Genomic DNA, 26,347 nt, shown 5'->3' with positions numbered 1-26,347 from the left:
CTGTGTCGTCCCCGTGTGCTGCAGAAGACAGTGTTCCTTCAGCCCCGCGATTTGAACAAAAGGGGTCGCGGTGGGTTGCCATGGCAACATTCCTGCGTAGACGGCCTGTTTCTTCTCCCCAGTAGCGGTGATCATCGGCGTTATTGGAGGAGCATCATTAGAGGGGGGGGCCCCCAGGACATTATGAGAGAACGGGCTGAGCCATAAGAGGAGGATTTGGCCCTTTTTCATTGGCGCTGCTGAGCGGTGCTGAGCTCTGCAAAGACAAACCTCCCTGGGCTCCCACTCTACCTGGATGCTTTCTTTTCACGCCTGGCCTGCTGAGCTGGCCTCTGCATCTGTGTTGCCTCCGGGTCTGCTCGTCTCTCAGGCAACAACAAAGCCCTCGCCGCGTTGATCCCGTGTCAACGCGCTTTAACGATTGTGTCATCCATGCTTCCAGAGGCCGTCATTCACATGGCTCGCTTTGCTTCCCCTGGCTTAGGATGGGAGTTGGGGGGGAGGGTCCTGATAGCAGCTCAGTGTAAATGGAGGAAACACTCAACAGTGTAACTCATAACCCTCATCTCCGGCTCACACATTTGACATTGTTCAGAGTCTCTAAAGAGTCTCCCGAGGTGAACAGTCTCATGATGGGGAGGGGGGCGGGGGCGGGGGGGGCTTGCGTCTTCGCAGAGAGATGAGATTGACTCCGACAGCCTCGGCGGCCTCTTCTCTTGCCTCCCTCTGCTTACCCTGCTGCACCCTGTGCATGACTTGAATGGAGACAAAGGTATCAAAATACGAGCACTCCAAACTGAACTCACGCTCAGTTCCTGGATCACACAGCTCGTGTGTTTGCATGTTTACAGTCGTGTAACAAAGGTGCACCTGCACTCGTCCTTGTCGGTTATGATGGGACATTTGGATACGAGGTGGGTGGAGGGAGGAGTGGACAATGGCTACAGTGTGAAGTGGTGCGATTCAACTGAACTGAACTGAACTCTCCTGAACGTCACCATGACGGCGCTGATACTCTGAAGTCTGCTGGTGGTTTCTGCCTCCAGCTCCAATGCGTGATTCATACATGAGCCATTATACATCTCAGGCTATGCAGTGAAAAAGAAAACCCCTCCGGGTTACAATGGAGAGTTCTTGAGAGAAATAAGGGATGGAAGGAACCGGCCTTGCCCATCTGTTCATCGGGCCCTCCGCTCTTCCGCCTCACCTCACTTGTCTCACTCATTTAGGGGTGAATGTGGACCGGCCAGCGAGTGCCAGTGGAGAGGAGACGCGGCGTATGCAGCAAGGAGCAGATGGGACATTTCAATGAGCTGGAAACCCGGTGTAGTGTAAGCGGGCCTTTATCAAAGGGAGCAAGGTGATACTGATGCAACAGCGCCCCCTTGTGGAACGGCACGCGTCGTCATTGTGTTGTTAATGAGTGAGGAGGAAAAGGTTCGTAATGAGTGTGCGATGAATCCTCATCCTTGTGTCTGACTCAGTCAGCGGGCAGGAGTCAGCATCCAGCCGGGCCAAGCAGACACGGCCCACAAGGCTTTTAGTCTGCTGACCTCGGACTGCGTAAAGAGGCTTATGACGCAAGAACAACCGCATGCAGACTCACAGCCTCTGACTGACATTTTGTTTAGTCAGGTGGCTTTTGGTTTGTTCTCCAGATGAAAACGACCGTTCCAGATCCTGCCTGCCTCTGAAACCCTTTTCAATGAATGACTAAAGAAAAATAATTTATACTATACTAATACAAAAACACTTACAAGCTTCAAACAAAATTCCCAGCAACTCTGTTGAAGCTACACATCCTAGGCTGTAACAATCAGGGTCGCTGCAGATGCTCTAATAAACAAAAGGAAAAGCATTATAAGAATTCACGAGATTTCCAAGTAGTTACAACGGATTTAATGAAAATAACGAAAGGAAAAAAGATGAATGTGTATAAAAACAAAACACTTTATTACAATTAGGCTGAAAAAACCCAATGAAAACACAACTACTTTACAAGTACAAATGTTTTTCATCAATATTTACATTTTTTTGTTGACATCAATAAAAAAAAGACAATTTATGAGAAAACACAAAATACTAAAGTACATGTTTACAGTGTATTTGCTGCAATAAAAAACAAAGGACTAAAGGAACGTGCATTATTCTCCATTCAGTATCTATAGACAAGGAAATTAGACATAAAAGGGACTATTTATGAATACACTTATTCTAATGGACAGCTTTCCCAATGCAAAATCGCCCATAAGCCTCAGATATCTCAACTTATAATATAATCATTTGAAGGCGTGACGGTTTGATGTCTTCAGGGCAGTAGTTATGGGGAAAGTTGTGGTAACGTCAAAAAAATATCCACATTTCATGACAGATGAAGACAACATGAATTGTGGGCAGCAGTGCTGGGGTTGAGTTTAGGTATGAGCAATAATAATAATTAGTATGTTGGACTCAATTTCAATCAGTTAGTTTTGAGGTGAAGTAACGGTTTGATGTGACTAACAACGCAACGCAAAGTCTGCCTCTGGCCTCAGCTGCTGTTGAATCCATAAGAAACAAACCCAGTACCGTCGCATCTGTGCGGCGAGAAAAAAAACAACACTCGGCCGTTTCAGTTTCGTCGGGGTGCTTCTCCTAGCTGCTTCCCCCGCCGGGCTTGGCGGGAGTTTTGGCCCTGATGCCGCCCTGGCGGGCTTGACCCTTAGCGGGCTGTTGGCCGTGAGTGGCCTGCTGCGCCGGGGCCTCTGCGGAGGAAGGTGCGGCGGGCTGTTGGGCGGGGCTGTGGGGAGGAGGCGTCTGGATCTTGGGGGAGGTGGCGGCGGTCACCACCTGCTGCTGGAGGATCTTCTGCTGGACAACCTGGGCCGCCGCCGTGCCCGCGGGGATCATCTGCATCTGAGAAGGCGCGGACGGCGCCGCCTGGGTCAGAGTCAAGGTCTGGGCCTGGATCTGAAGAGGAGGCAAACAAAGCAAACATGTGTAAACAACTCTGGAATAACAAATAATTGAAAACAAAATATCTGAGTATTTGAATCCTTTGTGTCAAAATTGTAAAAATAAATGACATCACAAAATAAGCAGCAGGTAGTTAAAAACACGATCCAAACAAATATTCTTTCCTTCCTTTTACGTGTCATTCCTTGGTTGAGGATGTGAGGCTCATGAGGGTTAAAAGTCAAATTTGTAGGTCAAGGATAATAAAGCAATGCACAGCATGAGAACAAGCCGCCCCCCCCACCAGTTTACCATCTTACCTGCTGAGCAGAAGACACGATCTGTGGAATATTGGCCACGGTGGTTTGCTGCTGCACTATTTGTGGGAGCTTAGCCACCTGATAGGAGAAGTCAACCAGAAAATCTCATATCAACACACAAGCCCAGTGTTTATTAGTCAATATTTACTTTGCGGTGGTGACTGCCACTGCGGCTGTACCTGGATTTGTTGGGCTCCAGCGGGTTTCTGGGCCTGGGAGATGGACGTAGGGAAGAACTGGGTCTTGATCCCTTGTTGGAGCTGTGTTGCGGTGGCATAGGTCACCTTCTGCTGGGCGGGCTGGGCCGCTTGCACGGTGACCTGCTGGCTGCCGATCTACACGGAATAACTACAGTTTACTCCATCTTCCTAGTATCATTATTTATATGGAACCAAAAAAGATCGATGTACATGTCAAATTCAGTTTTTATGATGCATTTGTTGTTTCTGTTTCCGGTAGAGGAAGAAAAGACAAATGAGACTGTGTTAACCATGCGAGAGTCCAGTGCCTACTGGTGTGGTGTGCTTACCTTCTGCTGCACAGTGGCCTGTCCCTGCTGCTGCTGCCCTGCTTTCTGCTGGGCGGCGGCGGCCTGCTGCTGCAGCTGCTGTGGCTGTTTCTTCAACTGAAGCAGCTTTTGGACGTGCATAGGTGGGAATGACTGCGTCAGGACAGGCCCACCTGGCAGAGAGGAAAGAGAATAACGTAGTGGAACATTAGGAGATAGACAACAGCGTGGATGTCATGAAGAGGAATATCCAGCCCAGTGTTCTCAGTCACTTTATAGGTATTGATTTTGATTCCTGCTAGTGGTGTATGAAGATTGAGCAAGAGACATGGACATAAGGGGCAATAATTGTGGACATTATAAACAATGTCCACGAGATCTAATGAGACTTAACACACCCGTTTTCTGGGGCTGACCAATAGCCACACTGATGCCAGCCACTGTGACCGGCAGAGTAGTGACGCCAGCTGATGACACCACAGCGGGCACCGAGACCACAGGAGGCTTGGTGAGGGTCACCTGAGCCGTCTGTCCTGCCTGCCCCTGAATCTGGCCCTGAGTTGGCACTCGGGTCTGTTGAAAGAAACCACAACCAGTTTTTAACCACTGACACAAACAGAGAGAAGAAAAGGGACACTAACGTATTCTGCAATGACTTTACCTGACATGTCAAATACTTTCATTGCATCACCGACAGAAATATTTAGTATTATTAACTAAGGTTTCTTTAAGTACCTTAAGTAAAAACTTTTTGAATAACAAAATTTTGATGAGTACAATAAGTAAGTAAGTAAGTAAGATAAGTACAATGAATTGATCCTTTCTAACAATCTCACCAGTCGGGCCACATGCAGGTTGGCAACAGTGGTACCGGTCAGCACGGCTCCGGGTCTGGGTGCGGCCACAGCTGCGAGCTGGGGATTGGCTTGGGCAGCCTGTGCGGGCTGCACCTGGGCGGCCTGCAGGGCCCCTGCAGCCTGTTGGCCCTGGGCTGCAGCCACCTGCTGCAACTTATGCTTGTGCATTTTTATCAACTCCTGTAAATACAAACGAGGGCCAGTTAAAAGTCAGTTCACTGCCATAATCCTCAGTGTTCTCAGTGTTTATTGGGGGTGTGACCATTATACAAACGTGCGTAAAACAATTTGTGACACTTATGTGCTAAAATGCTGGTGGTGTACCTGCGGTTTGCCTACAGTTTTCATCTGTGGGGACGCAGCCTGCTGCTGCTGCTGTTGGTGCTGCTGCAGCTGCTGCTGTCGGAGCATCTGCAGGTGGGCCGTGTTGACAGACTTTCCTTGAGACAGCTGCATCCCTGTGGCTGGATGGAAGGACGGCAGAGAAGTCAGATTGGTCAAACCGTAACGGGTCCTGAAAGGGCCGTCCTGTTAGTAAAGTACCTGCAGGGACCTGAGCGACCAGGGGGCGAGGCTGCGACTGCACCGGGCTCAGAGTGGTGGAAACCACTGCGGACGCCGTCACTTGGGTCACGGCTCGGACACCCTGACCCGTAGCTATGGCAACCACCTCGGCAGGGGAAGCGGCGGCCGCTACAGCCCTCTGTTGTGCGTGGACCACTTGGGCCCCAGCCGCACCAGCGGGCTTGAGAAAACAAACAACAAAGAGCAACACAATGAGAAACGGCTATAACACTTTTTGTAGCAGCATTTTGTCCACGTAGAGGGCGTGCAGTCGGCTTCATGACAGTCCGACGGCTATTTGCGTCACGAGTTCCAGTAAGTCGGCGGGAGGGCGAGTTGAGGCGAAGCAGCAGTATTAAATGAACATGACTCACAGACAGAGTGCCTGGGATGACTGGAGATGCCAGCCGTTTGTTGGCCTGGAAGGGACTTGGAGGAACTCCAGCTGCCGTGTTCACAATCCCCCCTACCGCCGCTGGAGAAACAAAAGAGAAATGAATTAACTATTCCAACGCCAACTGCTCTGTAATGGGAGCCGTGTGTGTGTCAGCCTACCAGCCTGAAGGGTTGTAGCGACCGTGGCATTTTTTATGGCTCCAGCCTGAAAAACACAAACCGTAACTGTATTAGTTCTCACTGGGTGAATGGGCTTTTTTAGGATCCGGCTATGCTACAATAATCTCGGTCTACAGTAGAGTTTTGGATTCTCACCAGAACCGCATTGGGCACCACGGCGGCGGCCTGAGGGACCTGAGCCTGGCCGGCCACGGGAGTCTGTGCCTGTCCGGGGGCGGCCTGGGCAGGGGTCGCTCCAGTTTGCTGCTGGGCCAACTGCTGAGCCTTCTGCTGCTCCGCGAGGGCCTGCCGACACACACACAATCAAACTGAGAGGCGAGTTGACTACATGCAAAATTTGAATCCGATAGTGGTGACACACAACGCCGGCGCTGCCGACTGACGGCCGACAATCACCTTTTTCTCCTTTGCAATCCTTTCGGCGCGTTGGGAGGCCACTTGAATGGGGGGTAGCGGTTTATCGTAGCTTATTCCACTAAAGAAAAGAAAAACAACGTCACACCATGTTTCCTTTACAGAGGTTTAAAGTTTTTAAATGGTGACATAATACACAAACCTTTCTGCTAAAACCGAGGCATGTTTGGGATTCTTCTGGAACGCATTCATGCCAAGCCTGTGAACATAAAGAAATAAATTAATGAAATTAAATATGAAACTAGATTTCACCATTCTCTTCAGATGATTAATGGGTTCCATGTCGTGAAGGGCAGCAGGACTCACAACGGTTTGATTGGAGGGCTCCTCTTGCTGGCAATGATCTTCATGAGTTCAAAGCGGCTGTTGTAGAGTTGGATGTGAGTGGCATTGTCATCCTGTGTGTAGATCTGACAGGTCCTGAGAGGACGGCTGTTCTTAGACTGGGAACACACACACACAAGACAAATAGGAAAAGTGAGGCCATGAAATCGAGAGCAGAGAAACATTGATCAAATAAAAAGCCACAACAGTGTACCTTGTATATGCTCTTGGTTTTCTTCTTGGGGTTCGCCTCATACACCAACTGAAAGAAAGTCACAGAGTTAGAGAGACTGTTGAAACAAAGAAGTAGGCAGACACTGTATTCTCTGCTTGCTCTCCATTACCTTGCCCTCCTCTCTGGGAATGATGACGTTCTCGTAGCGGTTGCGACACTGTTTGGGCGAGCGGTAGATGCGGCTGCAGGAGTTCACCACATCGCTCACCAGATCCCAATTCGGAGTGTGTGCAGGGGAGACGATGGTCAGGTTCAAGGGTAATTCCAGCAGCTGCTTTACAGCCTGAGAGAAGCGGGGCAATGATATTTGGACGTTGGATGTGTGCATCATAGAAATGGTTTTATTGCGTGAAACTAAATTTGTGAGGGACGTCATTGTGTACCTGAAGCAGAGCCCAGTCCTCACTGATAAGCCACTCAGGGTTGTCCTGGCCCGCCTCCATGGCAGGTTTAACCAGCGAGGGGAGGGGTTTGGCAAAGGGCGCCTGCTGCTTCAGGGAAAAGGTCTTTTTCTGGTCCTTTCCCTCCCGGCGAACTTTCAGCATGCTGGCCTTTTCGAAAAGGGAGCGCGGGGGAATGACCGTCTCGCCGTGGCCCTTCTTCTTCTTTCTGGCTGCTGCTGGACAAACACACTCGAGTAAGGAAAGAGAAACCAACAAAAAAAGATGCTATAAAAGTAAATGCATCCCTTTCCTAAAATACACAGAAGGAACTAGTGTTTAGAGCAAAACTAGATAGTAGACAGAAATATTGTTGTACAAAGCAGATTACGAAGGCCTTAATGACAAATCTAATTTTACCTGAGGGGTCCATCTTGAGTCGTTTGTGCTCCTTGCGGATGTAGATAGGAGGCAGCTTGGACTCGGGCATGGGTGTGGTGTCATACATGAGCATCATCACAGAGTCAATGTAAATGTCATTGTCATCCTGTGGTGGAGTCGGTGGAGTCCAAAGCTGTGTCAAAATATCACAAGTCAGAACTCAGTCAAGGACTTCACATGGTAATTTGAGTGAGAATCAAATTCAGATAATACAACGATTTGTGTAGAAAGGTACACATGTGGTCAAATCCATAGATACCGAAACAACTTCAAAAACAATCATTTAAAATATTAAGCAACTCTGAATTTGAAACACTTTTGGCTCCTTACTGGCATGATTTCTGTATGGCCGTCCTCGGCATCAAATACATACTCCTGTTGAAACACAGACAAAAGGTCAATGTGATTCACACACCACTCTACGTTTGATTAGCTACGTCTGTTGCTACGACCACCCACCATGTTGTAGGCATCCTCTCTGGTGTAGGTGAAGAGATCTTCATCTCCCTCCATAATGTGCTGCTCCTCCTTCTCCTCCTCCTTTAGCTTCTGCAGATGCTGCAGTTCCCAGCCTCTCTTAGAGCACTCCAGCTGCTCCTGAGTATCAACATGTATAAGTCGAATTGATCAACTAGCACACTAGTGAATGGACTGTACTCATCAGATATATACTACAACATATCAGAAAATATATACCTCAAACATATATAATAATCAAGAAAATCCAGCGAAAGTTACCTTGAGAGCCGTTTCATCATCACTGATGTGAAGGTACTCCAGGTAATGAAGGGCGTACCTTTCAATTGGTGTGAGCTGTTTAAGAACAGGAAGGTAAGTAAATGCAAATTAGATTCAACTTTATTGTGAGACAACAAAATGCAGTTTAGCATCTAACCAGAAAGTGCAAGTCAAACAACTAAAAATGATGATACACGTCTTCTTTTTGGCTTACACTCGACTGCAGACAGTATGTATAAAAAGACGTTACAGTACCTGTTCCATGATTGCATTCAGCTCCTCTTTCTGAGTCGGCTCTTCTTTAGCTTGGTTCTCTGGCTCTTGGTCGTCCTCGGTTGAGTCCTTGACTGCTAACTCCTCATCCGGCTGATGCTCTTCCTGCTCAGGCTGGGCGTCCAGGTTTATGCTGTGAAGAGCCTGGATGTAGGGTCGAGCCACTCTGGGAGAGATGGCCTCAGAGGCCGATGGCTCCTGGTGAAGAACCACAAACTCCTCCACCTTCTCGCCTGAGCCAGCCTCCACCTCGAATAGATCCTGTATTGTCCGCTGAGAACACAGAAGAGGAGGCGAGTTTCTACATGTCCACAGTTGAATTACAGAGAAGTCATTGGTCTGTTCAAGAGTGAGGAAAATGACGGCTTTAACAATTCTAAATGACAGTTTGAATATGGAAAATGGAAGAATGGTGTCGAGTTTCTCAAACAAACAAGAGAACCACAGTGGAATCATCTTACTTGGGTGAGGAAAGCCAAGGTGTAGTCGGTGCCCTGGGCCGCCACCTCTCTGATCAGGTCCTTGGTGCCATTCTTCAGAAGCTTTTCTTCAATGGAGTTCCCACTCTCCAACCTGGGCAACCAAAAGTAACCGGAGTAGCATCAAAGTCCTTCAATAGCAATGTGGGTAGGTTGCATCTCCTGCTTTATTTATCTTTTGTTAGAAGAGACTGTCTTGATAATGTCACCTGTATATGTGTATATCCTTGGAGCGTCCTATCTTGTCACACCACTCTTGGGTGCGGGCGTCCATGCTGGGATTGAGGTCGGTGTCGTAGAAGATGATGGTGTCCGCATCAAACAGAGTCCCAACTGCCGAGCAGCAGCGGTTGGTCAGGATGCTGCAGAACACCTTCCTGTTCCTGTTGAACTTCTTCATTGTCTCCTGCAGGGAAACCGAAAACCGAGTGAACAGACTGGAAAGCGGAAATACCAGCTACAAGATAAATCGCCTCTTGTTCTTCATGACAAATGCTCGCCCACTACTGGTCCAAGACAATATTCATTTGTCTAAATCATACATGTCATTGCCAGACACACAACAGTGCATTTCCAAATAGGTATCTCTATATATAAAAATGGGTTGTCTGAAGCAATCAGTGGTGGGGATTTTACCTGTCGTTCGTCGGGAGAGAAGCTTTCATCGACCCGCACATAAGTAAGTTGCCTGTAATCTAAGAAGGCCTCCAGGATGTCGAGCATCTTCACCATCTGAGTAAAAATTAGGACACGGCGGCTCTCTGACCGAAGCTTCTGCAGCAGAATGGAAAGAGCCTCCAGTTTACCTTGGGAGATAAAAGTATCAAGTTAGAATTCATTACTTGTCTGTATTCCAGCAGTGTACACAATATCGACATTGATAATACGAAATCACAACATGGAGAAAAAAGCTAATTTACTTCACCTTTTTATTATTGTCTTTTACATTGTATTCCTCCTTTAAACTACTCTACACAGCAGTCATATAACAACAGTACTTTCTATTTAATTATATTAAAAAAGAGGCGCTAACCTGAGTCAATCTGCATGACCTGCAGGTCAGAGAAGCGAAGGAGTGGCCTGGAGGCCAAACAATGGATTTCGGCACTGAGCGGAGAAGAGGCTTCCTGCAGGCGGCGGTGAAGGGATTTCTGCTCCAGGCTGTAGGGAACCGGGGGATTGACTGCATACAGGTGAGCAGGTGTAGCTTCAGCTGGAGGGACCACACATACCAACCTAAAAGATGACAATAGGCATCGTCATGTTAACGGTCATTATTTGGATTAAGAAATAAAACGAATGAAACTGATCTCAGTAAAACCCTCTTGGGTAGACAAGATGGTAGTACAGCGTGCAATGAAAAGTATTTGTTTTAGCCAACAAATGCAGTACTAGTTGGAAGTACCTCTTGATGAGGCTGTCAGCAGTCTCCAGCCGGTCCTCCACAGAGAGCAGAGTGGACTGCAGTGCAGAGGTGGTGGCCACGCAGGTTCTTTGGGCCCTGAGGCAGCTCTCTCTGCCTACCCACCTCCAGCCTCCGGCAGTCAGGGCTGAGTGGCCTGGCTCTGTGCTCAGAGTGCAAGCCTGCAGCAGGTCCGACCCGTACAGCACTCTGCGGCTGCAGCGCCGCTCGTTAGCCTCGAAAAGGCGGCACAAGCGTTCCTTGAGCTGCTGAGTCTTTTCTTCCGAAGACTCCTTAGGTTATAGAGAGAGACCAAAATTCACTCACCTTCATTCAAAATCTTCATAATACTTTATACTCTGATTATTGGTCAAGTCAAACCAGGGATTGTAAACATTGCTTGAAAGTGAGGAACTGACCTGAGAACTAGCAGGCGTTGCAGGTGTGAGCTTGGTGGCGGCAGATGCAGCATTTGTTGTAAAACCCAATGCTTAAAATGAAACACACAATGTCAATGATAGGAAACAGAATACATGTCATGCATTTACTAGTTTATGTAACTAAACAAGGGATTGAGACAGACTTAGAGAGATCTATACTGTGAAATAGTCACCTTGTTGGGCTGTTGACAGGGTCGGAGGAGGTGTGCCAGGTGTCGCTGAGGCGTTGGAGGCAGGGACAGCTGGCGGCATTGTTTGCATCACCATGGGTCCCTGTGGTCTGATGATCTGCTGCCCCGGAGCTGACACAATCTGCAGGATGTTGCCTAAATCCCATGACACACACGCGATAAATATAGGGGTGCCTTCTCAAAACCTACAGGGGCTGTTAAGACCCACTTGGCCATTAAAATAAAAATAAATAAAAACAGTCACATTAAGGCAGAAAAAATAGTGCAGGTGGAATTTTTTATATGATGATGCTCAGGCATCGTTTAAGTTGAATTCTTGATGTAAAGATCATCCAGAATGACTTCTTTGCTGTCGTTTAAATTGCTTATGACGCAATTTTTTTTAAATGACACGAAAGGAGTGTACTTGATGTGTAGTGGACTGTTATATGCTACATGTGGCTGAATCCAATTAAGATCTCAGCTGTATAGATAGATACATAATGGTACTCTTAATTAATGCCAAACTAGAAGGTGTAAGCTGTCACGATTCCGAAAAGTACAACATTTCAATGGAGAATGCAGACAGGTGCATTTACAGAGCAGATATGCACACAGGAGCAGAAAAAGAAAACATGTTCATCTTTAACTGTATCGAAGACATGTTTAAATGAAATCATATGGTACCCATCTTAAGCGCTTCCAATGCCTTGAGGACATGCAGAGAAGTAGAATAAGTAGACATAAAGGAAGGAATTATTTAGAGATAAAAGTGGGACGATGGGGTGTACATTACCGAGTGTACCTTGGAGCTGCAAGGGCTGTCCGGTGGTGAGCTGGCGGAGCTGGCTTGGCGACAAAGTGAACTTGTTTCCCTGAAACTGCAGAGTGACAGGAGTCTCTGGCTGGGAGATGCGATTCTGACTGCCTGCTATGTTGGCCAGCTGGGCAATCTTTACCACATCTCCACCTTCAATGGAAACAAAGAAAACTTTACACTTGACACTTTATCAGAGACGACGATAAAAAGGCTTGGCGTGATTTTTGGACATTGGAACAGTGACAAAACAAGGTACTCTGCATCAGTTAGTTTAGGGTGAAAAAGAGACATGCAAAAAACGGGGTGGATTAATCAGAGGAACGAGCACAGTCGCCCTCCACGACAGAACCATAGCAGCTCCCACTACTACAATCCCTGATGGGAAAAAGAAACGGGCTGTAAAGTCCTCAGGTGAAACAGAGAACCTCAAACATACACGTACACAAAGCACTGCACCTGATGCACTTTGCAATGACGTAAACGTATGGATATTATTGTTTTACAGCATTCCGTGATGAAAATAACACCCCCTTATTGTTGGAAATAATAGTGTGTAAATAGCATGGCATGAATGCTTTGTCAGTCAATTTCAGACTTAAAGTCAGGATACATTGTCTCTTTAAAAAATAGAATACGTTTTTAAGCATTTGCTAAATTAAAAAAAGTCAGGTATTCTGGCTATATGATGATGTGTTTCATATTTCTACTGAGATAAAAGAGTGGCAGACAAAGAAGGTCAAACAGGTGACAGGAATTTAGAAAAGCTCTGACTATCCCTGTATGTCTCAGTATAATGACAATGTTATGGAACAACAAAGTAGTCAACGACATTAGTAAATAAAAAAGGGTTTAACAGTACATATTGAAATGTTTATCAAGGATATAAATTGTTGTGTTGAGAGAAAGCAATGCAAGCATATTGATCATCATTTGAATCAATGAATTGTACTAAAACAATTTGCGTGCACCAATCACTCATAGTGACAGCAACACACCAGGTTGTTTCAAGGCTCTGAATTGTTCACATATACGTTAACGTCATGTTTGTCCTCCCTTCAGGGGATGTAAAGTTGTTGCCAACAATTCCATTGTTAATTAGTGAACATGGGGAATGCATGTGCATGAATCAATAAGTTTATCTAACACTAATTTATTCTCGAAGAGGACCACATCATGTTCCAGCTGAGCAAAAAGGATATGTAAAAGTGTTTCAGCAACTTCACTTACAATACACTAAAGTTGACATTTTTGAAAAAACAATGTTTTAGTTATTTTTATATTGAAACACTGCGTGCTGTTACTGAAATGGATTCTCTGTTCACGTTTGAGGGGGAAAGGGTCAGCAATTTCTGGGACTTTATCCACATGCTTTGCAGTGACTCAACATCAGGGTGAAACCATAACATTAGCAAAGAAAAACATTAAACAACCAAGGCTTTTCCCGCCGCTGGGCTGATGCAAGAGACAAAGGAATATTAGTAAACCGACAAAAAAAATATAAAAAAAGAGGGGGCGGGGGAGGGCAACATCATAATTAAGTGAAATAGTATAGTCATGTGTGGTATAACATAAGTGGGTTGTTTATAGTGAACATGCAGGTATTGAGAAGGAAATTGGAGAATGCTGAGGCTGTAGAGATGCTGCTGATATGGCTACAGAAATAATGTTACGGGGATATTTTAATCACCATCAGTTATAATAGCACACCAGTGCTGCCACCATTGCAAGTTTAAGTCTACGTACAAAAAGCCATTTCTCTGGAGGAGAGAAAACTGAACACATATCAGCAGTGCCTCATGTAAAGGCCTCAGTGTAGAGCAGCCCATACTGATGTGCCAGAGGTGGAGGGGAAACACAGAGGGAGGGGAGGCCACTTACTAGGCAACCTTGCCTGGGCCTGAGAAGTAAGAACCAGCCTCTGGGACAGTACGCTGGGCTGGATGGCGTGACTGGGGGCCAGAGCTGGCCTTGGGACCTGTGCTAATGCAGGCTGGCTGGTGGGAGCTACAGATCCCAACACTGTGTTAGCTAAAGTCTGGCCCAGGGCCACGGAGGGGGCCCCCAACACATGCTGCCCAATAGCACTGCTCCCAGAGGCAGTGTTGCTGCTGCTGCTGACAGGAGGGGCAGTCTGGGCTCTCTGAGTGGCTGTTCCAACTGCTGTGGAACACAAGGCAATGGGGTATGGGACTGAGTGTTACGGGGTTAACAGATAAACCACTGCTGACAAATGTTATTAATAAAAGATTACCTAGCAATGAACAATGTTCCTTGTGATTTGATCCGTTTCAGAGGAATATAATGCGATTATTGAACAATCAAAGTCCGAACAAACTTTCATATCAAATTTTTATATCATGATCAAGTTCAGCCACCCTGTACTGGTCGTTAGCATGTAAACAAGACACACGTTATGTCCGCTGCGTTCAGGGGCTGCGATAGGGAATTGTCAGTCGATGTTCCCAGATGTGAGAGGTGTGTTACCGGAGGAAGGATCTATTTCCTGCCCCCACCTCCCAAACTGAAACGCAGTAAAAGCCTTTTGCCTGCAGCTCTTTACCCAAGTTTACCATCTCATATTCTGGCTGTGATGCCATTAGTTCAAAACAATGAGGTCAACACAACACTGCTGCAAAGACATAAATCCAAACAAATAAACACCTGGGGAACATGTGAACTTGCCAATGAGGGCGCCACAAGAGTGCATAAATAGACACAGACTCATGACTCACTACATGATGTTAAAATGTACTTCAAAAACTAACCTTAACAACATATGACATTCTGAGCCTGGCCTAAATACTTTACGCATTTAAGCAATACATTTGATGCAGCATATAAGCATATGGTGTTATAACTCAGCATATAGTTGAAGGTCAAATCTAGAACATTAGGTAAAGGTGTCAGTAAGTAGTGTAGTTGTCTTTTAACGTTTAATGTTCCAGGACACCAAATTAAATCCTTAACCGAGTCTTGCTCCTGAAATGGTCTTACCGTGAGAGGTGGCTGTGGTGGTTGTTGCCGTGGTGACAGGGGACTTGCCCCTGGCCTGAGCCGACAGGTTGGTGGTAGAAACAGAGGTGCTAGTGACGGGAGAGCTCGTTGGAGGACGCTGGCCTACCACACTTGTGATTGCAGCCAGGCGGCCTTCTGGCTTTGTGCCGTACTGCACTGGCTGGAACAATCTACGAGGAAGAATAATAACATTAGGTTTTAAGCCAGATCTACATTTAAGAGCAAACAAAAGGTTGACCTCAACCATGTCAAGGTAATTGGAGATGTTCTTGCTGACCTCAAGGGTTTTATCGGGCATGGTTTGGGTCGTGGGGATGGTTCTGGACTGGAGTGGATCTCCTCTATGAGCTGCTGGGTGATCTTTAGTTTGGGTACCGCCTTTTCGGTCTGATACCGAGTCAGACTGTTCTCGTTATTGATCAGATCAAATATGGACATGTTTGCAATCTAGGAGGATAAGTAGATAAAAAGACAATAGCAGAGGCGGATGAGTGCAGATCAATCATTATATATGCATTGTCAAATACTTATACATCACATTAGAAATTAATATTAAACATATGTCCAGGGCTCAAAATAAAGTAATAAAAAAATGTATGGCAAGGCAAAGACAATTTTTTTTATCGTTAACCATCAATCAACCTCTTACATTATAATTTCAACCTTAAAAAGTCAAACAACAATGAAATCACAAGTTGTCAGAGCCCAAATTGATTTCCTAATACAGCTCACCGTCTGTCCCATGGTATTTTTAACAACACCCGATTCCTCATTGAGAAATGATTTGAACATTTTTCAGTACATATTTGGGTGCACATTAGAAAAGACAAAGAAAACGGGTGTACTTTGCTCGAGTCCCTCTGAAGAGCTCCCAGCACCAGCGATGGGACGTTGTATTGCAGAGAGGAGCAGAAGAAGGAGCTGCTGGTCTCCCTGGGGGCCACCAGCTCTGGGTGGTTACAGACTCGCTGTAACTGCATCAACACCTGAAGCACACTGACAAAGTGACCCGTCTTGAGCGCCTTCTGAGATCTAGGGAAGCACATCCAGAGAGGCGACACAGTCAGGAACGGTTCCAAACAAGAGAAAATGCAACCATTATTGCAATACATAATACACAACATATTGACAAATTCAAATGTATCGTTCATATTTTTTCCAAACAGGAAAGACAATAAAGAACCATTATTAAAAGCTAATGTGCTGAAGCTAATCTTAAATGATGTTTGTACCAGTTGCAAGATCCAAACCATTCAGAACAATTTTTTTAAATTGCATTTCAATTAGTTTTTATTACAGAAGAAAAGTTTGATAAAATAATGCGACTACAGTTCTAGGGCCACATAAGATTGAACTAAGTGATGTGATCTGATTTACGGTATGTTAGAATTCTACCGATGATCAAAGCCATTTCCCGTTTATTCCTCTAAAAGGTTTTTTCCTAGGGTCATGGATGCCTTACTGATATCGCAACACAACTATCCACGTGGAGCAAATATCTCACCCTGGTTGAGTGAGGATATCTTCGTACAGGTTTTTCTGTCTGCTCGAGAGACGGCATTTCAGAATATGCTCGTACTTCTTGGGCAGTTGTTTCTCCACGTCCCTTTTGGAGCGTCTCAGGATAAAAGGCTGGATCATCTACAGTTAGGAGAAAGCATATTCAATATGCAAGGATTGGAGGTGGGGCCAAATTAGTCACATTTTTGAATACGCAGAGGTGCTTCACAGCCGCTTATACCCACCCTGTGCAGACGAATGACCAGTTTGTGGCAGTAGTCCTGGTTCTGGTCGGTACCGGCCTTAACGGGGAAGTCAGAGTATGACCTGGTGATTCCTGGCAAAAGGAAGTGGATCATGGTCCACAATTCCTTCAGGGTATTCTGTAGAGGAGTGTTGATGAGGAGAATCCTCTGCTCACTGCAGGATGCACAGAAATGTTTTAAGTGATTTCACAAAAAAATACAAGGAAAAAAATCACATCAGTCTAATAATTCACACAAAACTTCCTGCACATATGGTTACAGGTTCTTAGTGCCATCCTCATTGAGCAAACCAAAAAGAAACTGTCATCCACATTACAGATTACAAATGAATTACAAATCTGAATAAAAACAACCCGGGTTTTTAAGAAACTGGAATAGACACCACATTTATCAACCTACTCACCTTCTGAGAGCAAAGATGGTTTCCCAGTGTTTCTCAGTCATGTGTTTGATGAGCTGCACCTCGTCGAGGACCAGGTGCCTCCACCTTCTCCTCACAAAATGGCTCTGGTCTTTCATCAGCAGCTTGTAGGACGTCACACATACATGGAAGCTGTTGGCTTCCCCCCACCACTGTAGAGAGAGGTGATGATTTCTTAGCACATTTGGAGTGGTTTGTTCAAAAGAAGGGCCTTTTGTATTGTTTCCAACATGTGTTCATATACAGCAGAACCTACCTTTCTCTTAGATCGACGCTCCCTTCTGTTGCCGAGGTACAAGAGGATCTTCAGCCCAGGACACCAGCGCTTGAACTCCACCTCCCAATTTAGCAACTTGCAAGTCCTTACTACAATAAGGTGGGGTCCCCAGATACCTATGAACAAACCCAGAATACACCATGCGTGATGGAATTCCTATTAATAAGCAAAGATAATGAAAATATTTTTTTTAAATTGATGCATACCCTCTTGACCAGCTAATTGCGCCATGTACGCCACTGTCTGTACAGTCTTGCCAAGGCCGGTCTCATCAGCGAGGATGCCATTGAGGTGTTTCTTGTGAAGATTTACCAACCAGTCCACACCAATTTGTTGGTACTCACGCAGCAGCCCATGCAGGAGAATAGGAGCTGCGCTACGGGTCTGGTAAAATAAAAAATGATACGTCTCTAAAAGATGATAAATCATCTTTTTCGGTTATGCGTGTGTGTTTGTGTGGCTGTCTTACAGAAGAATTGGTCCTGAAGCTTCCCTTAGGCAGGATGAGCTCAGTGGCAGCAGCCACCTCAGCGATGTCTCTAGCAGGCTTCTTATCAGAGTCAGAGGAAGCGGCTTTATCAGCACCACGGTGCTGGTCCACGCTAAGCAGCGAGTCAATCAGCACCGCCTCAGCTGAGCTGCCTGTAGGACACTCCATTTCTGGATAAATGAAAGGATATCAACCATTACACACATTTCCATCATTCACATATGCTAAACCAATGAAACAATGGCATGTGGATGATCATGATTTTTAAAATTATTTTCAATTGACCTTCAGTCTCTACCGCGTCGTCCTCGTCACTCGGCTGAGGCCACTCAAAGCTTCCAACGTAGGCGCCAGCATACTGCTTCTTTAAAGCATCAAGCGGCATCTCCGCTAAAAGCCAGATGAAAACGCATTTGAGCAAGCAAGACACAATTGCAGGTATTCTGCTATTTGAATGATATATTTAACCAAGCAACAAGTGAATTATTTCATTTTTAATTATTTCATTAGTTATTATCCTTTACATTGAGTATGGTACAATATAATTACCAATACCGTATAGCAGGGTTATAAACAAATGTATACAACATAATGTGTTAAAATAATTAAGGAAACGGTGCAGGTGTCTGCTGTGTACCTTTACCTATGACAAAAATGAGAAAGACAAAGTCTACTCTGCTGATAACCTGAATATGTATTATGCTGTGCATAAGTGGGCTGTGGCAATAAGTAAAGTAAATGTGTACCATCTTTAGCCAGGTCAACCAACTCTGCTTTGTGGTCTGCTTCCCCCTCCATGGCCTCCTGTTCTTCTATGGTGCTTTCTTCATCTGTGACTAAATGACAAGACAGAAAATGAACAGCTGCCAAAAACTATGCACAGAAAAGGCATCTTGAAAAACCCTGTTATTATTTTAATACCGTGCTCATCGACAAAGGACGAACTGGATTTCCTTTTTTTAGTTGAGGTCACAACATCCTAGAAAAAAAGAAGAAAAAATCTATCAAAAAATATAATGAGATGGAAAATGTACATTTGGTATGACTGTGCAGCACCTACCGTCTTATCGGCTTTGAGTCCTGTTGACTGATCAGCTACTGAAATACAAGTCATTTAAATTCATTACAAAAATCTTGGTAATAAAAAGACACTTGAAGACCGTTGAGATTTGAACCGAAATCAATGAATGGAAAATAAAGCTCATGACATGAGGGATATGTGTTTGTTTTGGTAGCTGCTCAGTATGTTGTACCTTTGGCCGAGGCTTTTTGTAAGCTGAGTGCTTTGAGCCTCTTCTCATAAATTTCAAACTGGAGTTTAATTTCAACGACCTGAAAAAAAAACCCATTAGAATTGTGGGGAAATTATCTGTAAAAACGATTTACAATTTAGAAATTTAATAAACATACCTGCTCAATGTTTGCCCAGAAGAATTCCACCTCACGGGCGATTGTGCTGGCGATGTGACGGAGGTGAATTTCCCTTTCCTTCTTCGACCTCTCTTCACTTTGTTTTTGCTCTTGATGGTAACGGGAACACGTGCGAACAAGCTATAGAGGAAACGCGTGAGACAATTTCAGCTTTCAACAAAACATCTGTTTTTTGCACTTGTGCAGATGTGTAATTCTACATTCCTCATTGTGAACTATTCCATCTCTGGCCTACCTTCTTAGCAGCAGCCTCTTTCCATCTCCTCTCCTGGGCAAAGTCGGCTGCCATCCACTGCATTTCTTCCAGGAGATAATCCCAGTGGGACTTTGGACGTGAGGCTTCCACGAGCTTCGGGAGCCTACTGGCTGACCACTGGCCCTCCTTCCTCAGCTCAGAAATGCGCTGATGCACTTGACTCTCCTGGAAAATAGTAACCGTATTTGACATTAGAATATTATTGAAATATATCAGTGTTTTCCCCTATATTATAGTAGATTCCCAACATCCCAATATAATGCAGCAGCCCCTCCCCAAAGCTGTTAACAGAGGAAACACATTAAATTCTGCCTCATTAGGTGCTCCCAAATAAAAAACCTCAATGAGAATTCTCAAATTCAACACAATGCGGAAGAAAAACAGTTCAAACAGACATCATGCAACATTATCAATGACTTCATACCAATTATTTTTACTCATCAAATGATATTAGAAGTTACTATGATAACATTAAAAATATACATTTTTGCTTTTATTAAAAACGGGCAGACAGTGCAAAGATTGAAGTACTACTTTCCGTTTGCAGGCTAAGCGTGCTTTAGGAACTCACCAGCTTGGCCTGCTCAACTTGTTTATCTTGGGAACCCTCCTGTGAGGACTGCATGGTGGCACTCTGACTAAAGCCACCAATCTTGACTGCTGATATACCATTGGTTCCAGTCAGTTTGGACTGGGTGCTTGGGTTGATGTTGGACCCGAGAGGGCGGAGCGGACTTGCAGTATGTGAGGTTGGAACAGAATTGGGAACAGAGAGTGGAGCTGGAGACATGGATACTGAGTTGGTCATAATCCTCTGAACTGGCTGGTTTGATTCAGTACCAGGGCGAGCTAGTGCAACAGTCTATAACGAAAAAAGGAAAACCATATTCTTATTAAGTCAATTTGGAGTATCACCAGTTAGTTAAAAACACATGAAATCTGTATTTGTGTAAGGTAGCAGGTGGACTGACCGCTTGCCCTGACTGTAGTATGGCCTGGGATTGTTGCTGCTGGGGCTGCAACTGGAGATGAAGACCCGGCTGCAGCTGCTGCTGCAGCTGGGCCTGGAGCTGTGTGTGGGGGTTTATTGTGGCCATGACCGGCCCACCTGTCTGCATCTTCACTTGTGCCTGGAGATGACCACCAGGCTGAGCTGTGTTCTCCACCAACTGAGCCTGCTGAGAGAGCGTCATGGACAGGCCAGCCATGGGAAGGGCGCCTTGGGGCAATCGACCAGGGAGCAGTGGAGGGGGGGTGTGCAGGCTGGCTGCATTCTGCACTGGGGGTCCCTGGGATGGGTCATATTGTTGCTGATTTGGCTTCTGTCCCGCTATCTGGATCGCTTGAGGAGTAGGCGGCATCCCGCCTGTACACATAGTAACCCAATTATAGGACAAACAAGGGGGTGGTATAGAGAGCAACAACACAAGGAAATGCCGTAAAAATCAAGTTGACAACCATGTCATTTTAGGTAAGCTAAGGGCTTTGCAAATGTCTTTTGGGGCAGTTGCTTGAATGCAACTGGTTTAAATGCCATTACATTGTGGGATTCCATTCATAAAAGTGAGAGTGCTTAAATGTGTTGATTGAGGGTTTGAACTTTAGGGATTTTAAAGTTTCTCAGAACCTTCAATTAGATGTACAGAATAAATCAACAGTAGTACGGTTTTCTGATGATCAGAGCGGTAACTAATGAAAGTCATACAGCAAAATGATTACAGAAGAAACAAAATCAATGTGACAATCTACATAATACTAATTTGATAAAAGCAAAATCAAAATATTGCATTTCAAAAGTTGAGAATATTTTTTAAAACATCAAAAACTATACATGCAATAAGAAAGGTTTTTAGAGAGGAAGAATAGAAACGTTACAAAGGAAAATGAAGAAAAAAATCTTCTGATAGAAAAGAGACAGGAAGAAGAAAGCGGGAATAAAAATATAGAGCAGACACTCACAGAAACACATATGTTTAGCATGCATGAAGCAATGTCATTCTAGCAGTTACCAAGGCATCTGGATCACTCACATGGCAACAAAGCAGAGGTGAGCAAAAGGACACACATGGGGTCTTGCAGACAGCGGGCCTGAGCGGAGCTGTGCACACTAAAGCAGCACCTGCCTTACCTCCCTGCACGCCACCTGGCCTAGACGCCTTCAACACCTGGCCCTGACACACCCACACCACCACAATCGCAAAAACCTGTGCCGTGAACGCAACTCCTCGACATGATTCCCCTCCTACTTAGACTGAGGGAAAGAGGCCAAGTCAGAACAAAATGCCATGAAGTAACATGGTAGGACATCAACGAAATGTGAACATGGGAGAAATAAAGACACTCTTGCAGATGTATCGTATGTGTTTGGTGACTTTGAATCCCTGATGAAGATGCAAGGACGGACAGTCGGAGAGTAAGGAATGACAATGGAAAACCAAAGGAAGAATGACACGTGGATTCACAAAATGGAAAAACAAGCGAAACCCATTTGAAAGAGATGTCGTCTCACTGTAATCCACCTCCAAAAAGGAATTCAAATCCATCAGCGCGGGAAGGTTCTTTCCAAATAAAGATGACTTAACAAACTCCAGAAGAGAAGAGATGAATAACGACGGGTGATCAACAGTAAAAACAAAAAAGGGAAATCATAAGACATGGCATCTTCCCATTGAGTGGCTACCCGTCTTCGGAATTGTCTTCTTTCCCATTTATCCTGATAGAAAGAGCTGCTGTTGGTACAGCTAAGACTGAACTTCGTGAAGACTGCAGATGGATGAAGATCGGTTTGTTGATGCTGCCCGAAGTTTGTTTGTAGAAGAGGAATGTTGTGATTCACTTTTTTAAATCTCCTCAGTTTGAGTAAGGGGATCCATCCAGCCGCATCGAAAAGAACACACGACGGCCTGGTTGTAGCACTCCTACCTTGCGCAGTTGGCATAAGCTGCTGCAGTGGAACGCCAGGTGATCCTAGAGCTACACCAGGATGCTGGAAAATCAGCCCATGGCGACCAACGTCAATCCGGGACCTCTTAGCCTGATCTGGGATTTAAAACACACAATACCCTCATAACGCAAAAAAAGTACTCTGCACAGAGCAATGACCTTCGGAAGACCTTACAGGTCACCTTTCCTTCCCCGGGTTAAGACTTCAACACAGAGCGCTAGTAGAGGGAGCCAAATATCTAAAAGCAGAAGCAATTAGAGGGAGAAAAGAAAAGAAACGAAACAGAAAAAAAGCAAACGGGGAAGAAACGAAGCAACATAAGAGAAACAGGAGTCTACGATCCTTGCCCTACCTGCTTGCACCATAGCCTGTTGCCTCTTAAAGGCATCCATGTCCCCTGGGTTTGTCATTGTGCCTGGAGTCCCTAGGTGTCCCTGCAAAAACAACTCTCATGGAATTAACAATAAAGACTTTAAACAGAGTTTAGGAAATTACAATAAAATTATTTAAGTGTTAAAACAAGCGTTGCGTCTATCACCTGATATGGTTGCTGGACTGAGAAAGCTGCAGAGACATTGGGAGGAAGCTGTGTTGCTATGGCAACTGGTGTCACTGCTTGGCCATCCTTTCCAGTACCAACTTTAACCTGAAAAGAAACACATTTAAATAATGAAATAATTAATTCGATGAAACATTCAGTTTTCTAATTGTATATTCCCAATTCATTTTACAATAGGAACCAGCCAATGTAATACCTCATCATTAATGACCTCTGATTGTTCTTCTTCTTCCTCTTCATCTTCAAGGTCCAAGTCATTCTGTCTCAAGTAAGTATACAAGGGAACACACGGCTTCTTCTTAAAAGCGACATAGTCCATCATGTTTCCTTGGAGGTGCTGCAGAAAAAAAAGCTCAATAAGGTATTCTTTGAACACTTCCTTCAGGCTCTCCATCTTCTTACTGTGGTGCTCCAAGCACAGTTTTCTCAGCTGAGCAATCTCTGGAGTAGAAGGAGCAATTTCCTCCAACCTCTTAGAAACCTGTTTCTTCAGATTGGCCACAGCCATGCTGTTGGGTGCAAGAGGATTATTGGCGATCCCTTGGTGTGGACTGGTGAGGGATGTGCTAGAAGTTGTGATAGAGGAGGCGATACTGAATGATGTGGTGGCTGTGGTTCCTACTCCAGTCACCAAACCCTGCTGCGACTTCTCAAATATCATAGGGCGTGCCAGCTGCCCTTGAATGATACTGCTGATCTGTGGAGGTAGGTTGGAAGTGGTGATGTGACCAGGACTGCCCAGAGTGGGTAGAGCAGTACTGGTGGTCACAGGACTTTGAGGTCCTAGGTGGTGGATGGTGCCTCCAGTTTGTGAGTGAGGCTGAGAGAGTCGGCGTTCCCTCACAGAGCCTGGTACTCCTGGAGAGGCCAGCTGTATCTGGCCAGGTGGGGCTGGGGCAATCTGGGCCAGTCCTGTCCCTTCCTGGTAAACAAAGTGGCCACTTCCCGAAGGACTGCTTAAACTGATTTGCCGCACTATCATACCGGCTTCAACAAATCGTGTTGGACTCTGTCCACACACACCCAATGCTGTTGCAGGTGCTCCTGGCCTTGTCACACCCTGCAAAGGGACTGGGCTGTGCTGGGTGGGACTTTGGGGCTGCATGGGCTGGGGCACAGGTGAGGTGACCTGGATGTAAGAGGATGGAGCATGCTCAAACCTCCACTGAGGTGTAGTATGCTGGAATCCAGGGGATGCTGGGTTCTGGATGGGAAGTGGGGTCAGGGTGATCTGCTGGTTACCAGCCACCATCTGTCCCACATTTTGTAACGTGATGTTCATGTTCTGGCCAGTGACCGGGCTACGACTCATGATTATCTGATAATTGGGTGACTGGGGGGCTGAGGGGCTTGCAGTGGAGGAAAATGTGGTCACTGGAGATTGGGGGTGGTTAACTGTCACTTGCTGTGTAACTGCCATGGTGGGCTGCTGCTGTTGTTCCTCTGCTTCAGCCCCACTGACAGACTTGGATCTCTGAAGCTGTCGTTGCATATTCTGTGATCCACTTCCATGTTGCATTGCGTGACACTGCTACTATGTCTGCAAACAAGAATCTAAGGAAAGGGCACAGCAAAGAACAACAATAAGTCAAATTTTAGCCATCAAATGTGACCCAAAGAAGCAGTGTTTAGCAGCCTTTGTTTGGTAACTCATCCAGGAATGGCATGAATTAGGATTATATTGTTACATAAATTTAATAAATGCAAATTGGGGCTCAGATTTGAACTACAAATTCTAGTTTAAATAGGGTTCTCTTTAAATATGATATAAAGATATGCATTCTTCAAAATGTCAGATTATGACACACTGTTTATACCACCCGTGTAATCACCTTTGAAATCTCTGAATGTATTGTATGTTGTATTTTGATTCATTTATTTGATTTTACATTCAACACTGATTTTTATTAATTTGCTGTGTATATTGTTATATTATATTATATAATACTTCTAGAACTATTCCTGTTTCATTTTTGTTTTTACTATTTCTCAAATTGTTTAACATACAGTTAACTCATTCAGGATATAAAAGGTCCACAGCAAGTATTAAACTGGTGAACCTGAATACACACCCAAACATAGCGGCCCACGTGCATTTAAATACATATACAGTAGAAATTGAGGGCAGCTGGGGGGGTCAGGGCACTTGACGGTTACACACTTGACAGGTGCCACATCTTCATAAATTAAAATGTGATTATTGGGTACAGCTATGCAATGCTTTACTTAAGTAGAGAAGGGCTGTTATCTTCACAATTCACCTAGCAAACAGTTCATGTTATTTTTGAATGACATATTTCACCCATAACGTAGCTGGTATCGTCTTTACACTTTGGTGTGGATATCTCATATGACCTTTTACGTGTGTGCCAGACAACGTATCGAACGTTATATTTCCAGATATAAATCGTCTTGTATTGAAAGTGATGGGGTAGACCTCGTTTACCGTTGTGTATAATCAGCCAAAGACAACCTGCATAGAAACATAACGTGATATTTACAGATTTTGTTGACGGTTTGTTACTGTTGGCATATTGTAGGAACGTTAACGTTAGCTAAATGAACGTTACAGGCATCTTGGGATTGGTATAGTTTAACGTGAATCACCATACACCGCAATAACGTTATATTTACAACAAAACTGCTACACATAGCAGTCGTTGATGGGTAACGTAACTAATAACAATTTGCATTATGTATTACGCCGTTAACGTTCGCTCCCTCTAACAATTTTGTTTCGGGGCATAACGTTAGCTAATAGTAGCATTACAATAAGACATAGAACCCCGCAATTATACATAGGATTAGGTATAGACTCGGGTCCGAGTAATGAATACACTCAAATTGCATTACAAATACTAAACTGTAACATCTGCAATAAGACTGTCTGTGCCATTTCATTAATTACAATGACTCTTGCTACGGGAGGCGTGCTAGCCAATGCTAACGATGTTAGCTTGTTATTGCTAGCAGGCCAGCTTTTAATGAATAAATACATTTTATCAGTGAAACGGTGTTACTTACAGGAGATTGGACTTTGGCAGAGGTTTCATAAATCCTAAATCATATTTACTATAAGTCACATGCTGTAACAAATGTTATTCCGCAAGAAAATGAAATATCAATATTGCTAGCGGCTATTCAATGTTTTGGAGCTAATTTCATTCACCAACATGGCGACGGCAGGAACCTTTTGTTTAACCCGGATGTAGATCTGTCTCGAGGAAGTGGACACATTGAAGGAAAATCCGTTTTTTGGGGGGGTATTGAGGTTTCTCCCTTACAAGGTGATTATTATTGAAAAAATATTTTG

At 44.8% G+C, this 26,347-nt stretch overlaps 1 protein-coding gene across 24 annotated transcripts; it reads right to left on the bottom strand.

Annotated features, from left to right (window-relative positions):
* Positions 1-1,930: 1,930 nt before the first annotated feature.
* ep400 (E1A binding protein p400) lies at positions 1,931-26,273 on the bottom strand. Of its 24 annotated transcripts, none has more exons than XM_078086932.1 (54): positions 26,059-26,273; positions 23,231-24,588; positions 23,014-23,121; positions 22,828-22,909; positions 22,454-22,570; positions 20,503-20,897; positions 20,103-20,393; positions 19,511-19,696; positions 19,255-19,395; positions 19,098-19,176; positions 18,905-18,942; positions 18,766-18,823; positions 18,591-18,680; positions 18,130-18,234; positions 17,824-18,014; positions 17,561-17,738; positions 17,334-17,470; positions 17,060-17,229; positions 16,636-16,810; positions 16,395-16,531; positions 15,736-15,922; positions 15,168-15,337; positions 14,870-15,060; positions 13,754-14,035; positions 11,852-12,025; positions 11,059-11,211; positions 10,865-10,935; positions 10,449-10,738; positions 10,077-10,279; positions 9,680-9,849; positions 9,253-9,449; positions 9,026-9,137; positions 8,547-8,837; positions 8,292-8,366; positions 8,013-8,150; positions 7,884-7,928; positions 7,533-7,686; positions 7,116-7,351; positions 6,842-7,015; positions 6,712-6,759; positions 6,480-6,616; positions 6,316-6,372; positions 6,156-6,234; positions 5,895-6,044; positions 5,739-5,784; positions 5,558-5,658; positions 5,163-5,364; positions 4,944-5,083; positions 4,599-4,799; positions 4,161-4,335; positions 3,784-3,935; positions 3,434-3,589; positions 3,255-3,332; positions 1,931-2,949 (listed from the first exon to the last, which is right to left on the bottom strand). In XM_078086932.1, exons 2-54 carry the CDS (start codon positions 24,551-24,553, stop codon positions 2,635-2,637), a joined length of 9,351 nt encoding a protein of 3,116 aa, XP_077943058.1. In that variant the 5' UTR covers positions 24,554-24,588; positions 26,059-26,273; the 3' UTR covers positions 1,931-2,634. The 24 variants fall into 24 exon arrangements, with proteins under 24 accessions (XP_077943058.1, XP_077943061.1, XP_077943059.1 ...); XM_078086935.1 differs by having other exon boundaries at positions 6,483-6,616; XM_078086933.1 differs by having other exon boundaries at positions 7,116-7,348.
* Between the last annotated feature and the right edge of the window lie 74 nt (positions 26,274-26,347).

Source organism: Gasterosteus aculeatus, chromosome 13 (assembly GCF_964276395.1).
Source record: "Gasterosteus aculeatus chromosome 13, fGasAcu3.hap1.1, whole genome shotgun sequence".
Classification (NCBI taxonomy): Eukaryota; Metazoa; Chordata; class Actinopteri; order Perciformes; family Gasterosteidae; genus Gasterosteus; species Gasterosteus aculeatus.
The sequence above is the reverse complement of the archived record's forward strand: the minus strand, read 5'-3'. Positions and strand labels throughout refer to the sequence as shown.

What these genes read in the sequence shown, in the direction of transcription:
- ep400 (XM_078086932.1), bottom strand. Translation starts at nt 24,553, where the DNA reads ATGCAACATGGAAGTGGATCACAGAATATGCAACGACAGCTTCAGAGA. An exon ending in ACCATCTTTGCTCTCAGAAG is followed by an intron (nt 16,811 to 17,059) that starts GTGAGTAGGTTG and finishes TGCATCCTGCAG; the next exon opens with TGAGCAGAGGATTCTCCTCA. An exon ending in GGTCATGCAGATTGACTCAG is followed by an intron (nt 9,850 to 10,076) that starts GTTAGCGCCTCT and finishes TTATCTCCCAAG; the next exon opens with GTAAACTGGAGGCTCTTTCC.